The following is a 9,178-nucleotide window of genomic DNA, read 5'->3' as shown; positions in this document are numbered from 1 at the left end:
TGTCTCCTGAAATAAAAGCCTAGTTTGGCTGATTTAGTTACAGATGGTATCCAGATGATTGTCAAACAGGTCCTATTCTAAGAGTAAGTGAATTATAGTTACAACCTCAAGTGTGATAAAGGCCTGAGGCCCAATGCTTGGGGCATGGGGGAATAATTCAGTGAGACCCGGAAAGGGACACTGGTGCAGGTAGCCTCGGAACAGCAAAATTTATCAAAGCAGTTGTTAATTATTACAAAGTTGTGTTCCCATGGATGGAGTCCTTTTTGCCCCACATTACATGTGTTCTGTGCTTCCTGAAGTTTGTTCTCACTGTTAAGATGGTAAGCTCTTTAGTCTAGAGATTATATTTTTGCATTGTGCTGCTTTCAGCACAATGAACCTTCAGGCACTACCAAATACAAATACTAACAAAACCTGTATTAAATGTGTTCAGCACTGTTCCATCCTGTATAAAATATACTACATTGCTTAAAACTTGTCTGTGTGAACGTTCTTGTGAGTTGTATTTGACTGCGCAAGCAATCATCTAGTCAGGAAAAGAGAGATTGATAAGCCAGTCAAAGTGTATTTTTTTTAATTCAGAGTACTTGAGAATGATGTATAAATGTAATTGTTTTTTCTGTTGTGTTCTCAGCAGTATTTTAAAAGGTTATAAATCAAATGTTGTCAGTAGGGGAAAAAATGTTGATTGGAATGTTAACTCATAACAGTTCTCCTGCACTTTTTTTTTTTTTTTTTTTTAAAAAAAGGCTTCTGAAGGAAGAAGAGTATTAATACAAGTTTCAGTACCTGATTATTTTCAATTTTCCCACAGATATCAATGAGTGTCAGTTACAGGGAGTATGCCCTAATGGTGAGTGCTTGAATACCATGGGTAGCTACAGATGTACCTGCAAGATGGGATTTGTGCCAGATCCTACCCTCTCAAGATGCATACGTAAGTAATAGTGCTAGTCAAAGTACCAAAATAGATACTTAGTTGTACTTTAGCTGAGGATTTATTTGACTGGCCCCAACTCTTCTAAGCTGTCCCCATCTTTTTTGCTGTCGCTGCCTCCTTTTCCCAGCTCATTCATTTTATTTAATCACTCTGGGTCCTCACGCCTCTTTTCTTTCTCTTTGTTCTGGAAGCCTTGGTCTCCACCGGTGGCTGCCCAGGTTCCTTGCCTTCTTTTCCTGGTTCTCTTGTCACAAAACCTTCAAGGCCACATCCAGCCTCCTCATACACTCGGTCTTTCTCACCAGCTTGAAGTTCTCCTTCCTGTGATCATTTTTCCCCCTCTCTGCTAGATCCCCAGCCAAAATCATCTTTGTGTCCTGCCCTCCCCTCCTCTACCTCTGCAGCTTTGACCTGGGTAGTTTCCATTACTAAACATTCAGCCCAGGACGATCTTTGGCTCATTTTCCTTCTGATTAAGAAGGATTAAAAATTAAGACAGAATTAGGAGAAAGAAAAAGTTGTGAGCAGCATGAATGCAAATATTTTACTTTGTTAATCAGCTTTTACTTGGTTTGACATCAACTACTTCAGCAAGAAGAAAAGAAGGCATAGAGAACAACTGAATTTCTCACTTCAAGTTTTTTGGGAAGAATATTTATGAGTAAAGAATACCGCATTTCCTAAGCTCCTTATCTGAGCTATCTTTAGATTTATAAAATAAAGTATGAGCTAGAGCCATAGGTGGATTCTTTCATTTTTCAGCATAATTATCTTATACTACTAGTTAATGACATTAAATTACTGAGAAAGTTTTTCAGCATTTTGAAGAATTTATCACTTTTCCGTTTAACACCAGAAAAAATGAGTTGTTTTTCATTTTTGCTTTTACATGTCATGTTGAAAATCAGATAGTCTTTGTATTTTTTTAGTTAAGTGAACATATTACCCAGAACTGTTAACTGTATGTTAATGTGGATGCAGAAATTAAAAACCTGGATGGATCTTAGCTTCCTGTTACCTCATACTAGTCATAACTTGTGGCCTTTGTCTCTTACACATTAAAACAAAGTACAACAAAATGTAAATATATAATAGTCTCTTTGATTAAGAAAGTGTCATGTATGACACTTAATCCTTTCACAGTCTTATTTATATAGCCTGCTTATAGCTGAATGTTCCAGTGGCTATGTAGCTTGACTCAACTGTATATTGCCAGTAATTGACCTTAGTCTTCAGCAGGTGGACTTGAGTTCCAAGTGTGAGAGCTGATACTGACTGACTCTTTATGGTGGCAGCATGCCAACTGCTGTTTTTTTATGGTCTTTGTCTACAATGGGTCGGAATTCAGGAGTGTGAAATAAGAATGTACTTTATGTTGTGATTATGGCTTGAGACAGGTGTTTGAATTAAAACTTGTGTAGATGGTAATATTAATCCATTTAACTGGTGTTGGAAATTTAGTGATGTGTCTCTTTTGCTTTTCATGTGAACAGTACGATCCTCTTATCCACTTTCATTGCAGCTGATAATCCTATAGTTGCTGAAGAGAAAGGACCCTGCTACCGGTTTGTCAGTGCAGGAAAGCAGTGCATGCATCCTCTTTCTGTTCAGCTCAGCAAGCAGCTTTGCTGTTGCAGTGTCGGCAAAGCCTGGGGCCCACACTGCGAGAAGTGTCCGCTTCCAGGAACAGGTAAGAACTGCCCATTAAAAATACGAGCTCGTAACCCTGTGCCTCCCCCACCCCCAGTATTTTTATGCATGCTTTAAAAAAAAAAAAAATCTAATAACTGATTTTAAACAAGTATCCATCAGTAAATTATGGCAGTGCTCTGCATGATAGCAGAATTATCACATATATAGTATTTTTGTTCATAGGAATTTGTGATTAAAACAAAGGATATGTTGTGAGAGAATTCCAGAGTATTGATATTTGCATCTGAGAATAAGTCCTTGGACTTTGATTCTCCATTGTACATCATATTCTGACGATAGATATAGGCAAATTAACCCAAAATCTGATTTATACTCTTCAGATGTTAAAGGAACCAGTGAAAGGATGGCAGTTTTTGAGAATTAGGTTACAGAATGACGTGTTGTAGTTTACATTACAGTTAGTGGGATATGTACGGAAGTATCTCTGCTTTCTAACCTTTCTCCGTATCTTTACCATCCATTTTCAGGAATGTGCTAAGTATGGTGTTGCCTCTTAACAGTAAACTGGTAGTTAAGCATTTCATGCCACCTTTCACTTAAACAATTCCTTACTTGATACATAAAGCTCACTTGTATTATCAGTGTTCTCTTCGAGTCCTGATGGTTTTTAAATATATAAGGACTTGGAAAATACCAGCTTGGTTGGTCACCACTCTCATTTAGGCTGCTCATAGATAAAGATACCACATATTATAGATACTGATTGCTGTTTTCAAGTCCCTTCTATTCTCCAATTCTGCTTAATACTTAAATGACCAAAGTTGGAGTCTTTAGTCAAAACCAATTGAATATTATTTCAAAACTAACTAGCTGCTTTAGGAAATACACAGCTAGCGTCAGAGACAGCTAGCACATGGAAGCAGCAGATTCCTTACTTTTTTCAGGTTGGGCTTACAGAATTGGAAGTGACCAACATTTTTTAGTATTTCAATTGATTTTTAAAGCCATTGTTTCCTACATGACCATTGGGTTGCTAGTTCACTGATTAGGATTTTAAAAGTCTAGTTAGCTTTCAGATAAATAATATTTCTGTGGCTATTTAGTGGAGAAAAAAAACATATTCTCATCAGATGACTTGCAATTTAAATGCAGATGCTTTACATCTGTGAGAATATTACATGAGGCTTTATGCCCAATTGTGTGTGTTCTGGATTAGAGATATCTTTTTGCAGTGTTGACTGTTCTCTAGTCATAAAAAGTACATCATTGAATAGTATGTGGAATTGATTTTTTAGTGATTTTTCTTAATGAAAATACTTCAGAGAGAAAATTTGTGAATAGAAAATTCTGATGAGCTGTGTGGGAAACATTTTTCCCATTTCATTATAACTTTCATGATTTAAAAACATGTTCCTTTCTATAACAGGTTAAGTTCATAATCTTTCAGAGTTTTCTATGAAAAATGTGTGAAAGTGGGATACTCCAGAATGGGGTAATGTATGTACTGCAGCATCCCATGTCAATTTGAGTCATTGAATTAAAAAGCCATGATCTCACTCTCTGCTAGTTTTTAAAATATTTGCACAAAGTAGACCAGTTCCAAAAGAGAGCCTGAGAGAGGCCAGCTTTGTATACCCACGTACTGAGAGCACTTAGCAGAGCTGCAGTAGAATAAGGCTCACATTTCTATGTTGCATTTGAGTGAATGACCTGAAACAAGATTTCCTACATCCTAAGTATGTGTTTGAAGGGACAGGCATCAAATTCTCTCTGTCTTCCTTCTTTGACCAGAATTCTCACCCTCAGTTGGGTGTTTTTGTGGCAAGTTTTGATACTAGCATTTCCCAACAAAAAGTATTTCATCATTCTGAATGCGCTCAATTTAATCAGTTTCACCCTTCATCCTTTCTATCAGAAACATCATCAGAACACAGTATGCAATTAATGCATACTGCAATTTAATGTATAATTTAATTAATTTATCTGTGGAATACCTATAGCTAGTATTTTTTGTTTTTATTTTAGATGCTAATTAATTTTAAAACCCTGATGTGTTCAAAGCAGAATTTGTGAACTTACCAATGCCCCAGTCTGCACTTCTCTTAGGAAGCTGTAAGAAATCACATCGGGCACATGGGAGACTAAATCTTTGGTGTTTCATCCCAACACAGCTTTACCTAGAGCAATGAGGACAAGGAAGCACTGGTCCCTCAAGACTTCTGAAGGTCTCCCTTTCCCTGACAGGCACATAGCTATTATCTTTGATGGGGAGGAAGGCTGATGTGTATTTCTTTTTCATTCTAGTCTTCCACTAGGACTGCAAAACCTGATGCTCATGTAGAGCAGCTGCAGGATCAGAGCAGGTGCTGCTCCCTGACTTTCATTACCTTTTTCTGTAGCTGCTTTATAAATGAGATTATTTCCCCTGTTTTTCCAGTGGCAATTTGGCTTTTTATGATCCCCATCTTGTTTTTATCTAGGCCACAGAGGTCAGTGGAAAAACTTACTCAATTCAATTGAATTTGGATCAGGGCTGGTATGAGACCTCTGATGTAGTCAAGTGGGATCCTGTGAATTAATATTGTTACTGTATGATATTCTGCTCCTCTAGTACAGGGTAGTGAGCTTTTTTCCTTTGGTTTCATCAAAAAGAGAATGATAGAAATAGTGATCTTCATTCCTTATGCAATGTAAATGATGATGACATTTTGCATATCTAAATTCATATTCAGAAAGGATATACTGTTTGAAGAGGATTAATACAAAAAATTATCTTGAGATAATGATAAATTAAACATAACTGAAGAAAGATGGTAAACCGGGGTGGAAACCTCCTGGGAATAACAGCCAGAACGTGCTTTTGGGAGAATGCTCATTCATATTAGCATGCAATGCATAGCTTGTCTTTACGTAGTTTTTTGTAAAAATGTATGTACAATATAAGATTAAATTTATTAGTGGTAGTCATTATATTTTCCACTATGTCAACATATTGCACTTTTAGACTCCTAAAAGGAATATTTTCCCATCTCAAATCTAGCTGCTTTTAAGGAAATCTGCCCTGGTGGAATGGGTTATACGGTTTCTGGCCCTCACAGAAACAAGCTATATCATCACCCTGCAGTTAGAGTACAGCCACCTGTCATTGGCAAGACCCCGATTACTCAACCTGTTGCTAAAGGTACTTCTCCTCCACCTCTCCCAGCAAAGGAAGAGCCAGTGGAGGCACTGACCTTCTCACAGAAAAGTGAGACTGAGATGGCTGTGCAAGAAGGTGAGAGTGGGAAAATATAGTCTTTCTATATTTCTATGCATGTGTCTTTAGTGGTATATTTCTTTGCGGAGTAGCTGTGTGCAGTGCAGGACAAAGAGGCGTCACTTCCTACAGCAGAGGATTCCATGCCATGGAGTGTACTTCTGAAATTTTATGTATAGCTCTTATCAGATACTGAGAATAACATGGAGAGACACTGTTTTAATCTTACTGATTTTTATTATAAAAAATAGTAAATATTTACTGTAAGGCTTTTTTGAATATATTTATAATCTCTAACAAATAACAAAAGACTCAACTCATGCTTTGATTTACTAGTATTTGGGGTGGCAGAAGCTAAGGGGTTTTCATCATCTTCCTTCTGTACACTCTTGTAGATTAGCACCACCTGATGTGGGCACGCATCTCCTTCATGAGCTCTGCTCTCACCCCTAGAGCTGTGCACTCCATCAGCATGACTGTGTTGGATCAGCCCCTCTCTGCTGGGCTGTTTAATGATGAGTTAACTCCTCTAAGATATTTTTCTCAAACTGTTTTCTGCAAGCTCCTCTAAGAACTTGTAGCAGCCAAAATTGTCCTGAGTCTAAAACAAATGCAGAAGCAAAGAAAGGCAGAAAGCAGCACTATTATAAATACATTGCCAGAAAACTTGGCACAAATTAACTGTAGACAAGAAGAAACACATTGCAGAAGAACCACCTCATGATATTGAGAACTCAATAGGTTATTTCCAAGTAGCAGTTGTGTGTCTGTATGTCAGGCCATTATTAGAAAGAGTTTCAGTCAGCTGACTTTGCAAAATTCTGTGCAACATGTTAAAATCACAGTTCTATTTTTGCTTTCAAAAGGAAAATGGAGCTAAACTGAATCTGGAGAGAAAAATAAGCCATTCAAATATACTTACAGACTGTGCTGGATTATAAAATCTCACATAAACCTCTGAGCTTTTCTGTGTTGGAAAAAAGTGGTATATCATTTGCTAAAATAAGACTTCAGTAATTAGAAAGATTGCCATTGTAGTAAATCTGGAAAAAAAAGTATTTTTTTTAAATAAAAAACTTTAAAAAATATACTTACTGTAAATATGCTTACTGTAAATCAGTAATGACATGTTTGAATTTTGTATTCCATTTTTGGATATGTTGCATTTGGAATTTTGGAGATTTTTTTAGAAGTTCTCCCAGTTCTGATAATCAGACTCCTCAATAATACTGAAGAAACTGGAGTGAGAAGAGTGATTTTTTTTTTTTTAATCTATTCTATGGAAAATGTTGATTTTGAAAAGAAAAACATTCTTACAGATTTTTTAAAGATGCATATACATTTTCATCAGTAAAAGACAAATTCAGAAAAGGCAAACTGCAATGGAAAATAAAAACTAGTATGAAATTTCTACCTTTCCTTCACAGAAAAGAGTCACCTTTGTGGATGGAAAAAAAACCTAAACCATTTTGCTTGCTTAAAGAAAAGGCAAATTTCAAAACTTGATTTTATGATTTTTTACAATAAATTCTTGCAAATTTGTTAATGGTTAGCTATATATTATTATGGTATTAATTTACCTTTAAAATAAATACAAATGTTGATATTCCTTGGAAGGAATTTTAAAAGTTTAATCAGTGAGTTAATAACTTGTGTGTTTCTTTGACTGTTTCTAAGCAAACAATTAAACAATTGAAAAACCTATAAGGCACCTGAATACTGAGTAAATAATTGTAAGCATTGCTCAGTGTGTAGAATCTTATTCTGGTTTCAGGTTAGTTTTTGTGCTTGCTTCAGGAATGCTACTGCGAATTTGCACCATTTTGGAATGAAGTTAGAGCCTGAAATTTTTCTGCAATGGCAACAACCACTTTCAAATGTGCTAGTAGTTTTAAATAGAATGTGCAAATAAATGTTATATGAAGACTGATTGATTTTCTTTTTTCTTTCTGGTTTTAGTGGCAACTGCAGCCCCTGATCAGGTAAAACATGATGTGATTTACCTAGAAATTAGAGTGCAGATGATGTGTGTGAGATGTGATATAACTCTGGAAAGGATTTAGGATTTATGAGGAACAAACAACTCACTGTGGACTTACAGGGCAAACCTTGAGGCAAGAAGAGCTCATGTTATTAACGAACAGGCAGGTAGTGAGGTACAGGAAATAGATTAGGCCACCTCTTTAGGCCATTGCTGGAGCATGTAGTACTATATTGTTCTGTCCCATTCAGGGTATTTTAAAGAGGTTATTAAAAAATGCAGACAGTATGAAGGAGAGCCGCTGACAGCTAGAGAAAATGAGTTGGAAAGAAACATGCTTAAGTGACTTGTATTAATGCCTAAATTAGTTTCTTAGTAATTTTAGGGTTGCTGTTTATTCAGTGGAAAAGAGCTGGTGCATATCTGTTTTAAGTCCCCCATTCTGGAGGTTCCAGATTCTCTATGCTGAAGATAAAGGGATTCATTAGGAATAACTGCAGCTGTACTTCATTTCATTTTCCTAAAGACTTATAAGCATCTAACACTTTTATGAACGTAAGATGATCAGTGCAATAGCTAAGACAGAACCTTTCACAGTGGTCAGAGACTTGGAGACATGTGATTGTATACTTTTATGTGATGCTGAACTGCAATTAAATACTATTCATAAGCAATTAAAGACCTGAGGATGGGAGAACTATGGAGGGACAAAACCAAAGATACAATTAGAAGCTTCATGAAATGGCTACTTCAAATAAAATCAATGTTAAATTGTATACCATTGTGTAAAGACGGTATTCCATGTTCTTTCAGGCTTAAATTGGTGGTAATTAACAATCTACTATCAAAAGCCACTCATGTGAGAATGCTGGTTTCTCAAACCAGGAGCTTGTGGAGTTTGTTTGGAGGAGTTTGTTATGATAGCTGAATTAAAACAATGTTTCCAGAATGCAAATTTTTAATGATTCTTTTAGGAATTAGCTTCCCTTGATCAAGAAAAGCAGCCTTATCTAGAGCCTGGGCAGCCTCAGCTTTCTCCTGGAATTTCAACGATTAACCTGCATCCACAGTTTCCAGGTAACTTGTTTTTACTTGTCTTATAGTATGAGACAGTGCTTACAATTCTTCAAAGGATGGGAAGGCAGCAATTGTAACAGAGGTTAATGGAAAATTGATTGCGGCTTCACAAGCAATTTTTCCATGAACAGAATATGGGGGCGGGGGGAAGTGGGAGGAATTGAGATGTTGGCATTGGCTGGGTGGCTTGTTAGGAGGCAAAGACATATTTTAGGCTAAAGTGATATCCTGGATTACGTATGTGAGAATTTTAACATCAGCAGAGTTG

General features: G+C 36.5%; 1 protein-coding gene across 1 annotated transcript in view; it reads left to right on the top strand.

The window, feature by feature from the left end:
• Window positions 1–821: 821 nt before the first annotated feature.
• Window positions 822–9,178, top strand: part of LTBP1 (latent transforming growth factor beta binding protein 1) — a gene marked incomplete at its 3' end in the record, with an annotated part of 74,090 nt that continues 65,733 nt past the window's right edge. The window contains exons 1-5 of the mRNA XM_010178359.2: window positions 822–940; window positions 2,466–2,633; window positions 5,637–5,870; window positions 7,812–7,834; window positions 8,808–8,910. Coding sequence (XP_010176661.2) covers window positions 874–940; window positions 2,466–2,633; window positions 5,637–5,870; window positions 7,812–7,834; window positions 8,808–8,910 — 595 coding nt within the window. The remainder of the gene's footprint in view (window positions 941–2,465; window positions 2,634–5,636; window positions 5,871–7,811; window positions 7,835–8,807; window positions 8,911–9,178) is intronic.

The sequence above is a fragment of the Antrostomus carolinensis genome, unplaced genomic scaffold (assembly GCF_000700745.2).
Source record: "Antrostomus carolinensis isolate BGI_N321 unplaced genomic scaffold, ASM70074v2 scaffold13981, whole genome shotgun sequence".
NCBI lineage: Eukaryota > Metazoa > Chordata > Aves > Caprimulgiformes > Caprimulgidae > Antrostomus > Antrostomus carolinensis.
The sequence above is the reverse complement of the archived record's forward strand: the minus strand, read 5'-3'. Positions and strand labels throughout refer to the sequence as shown.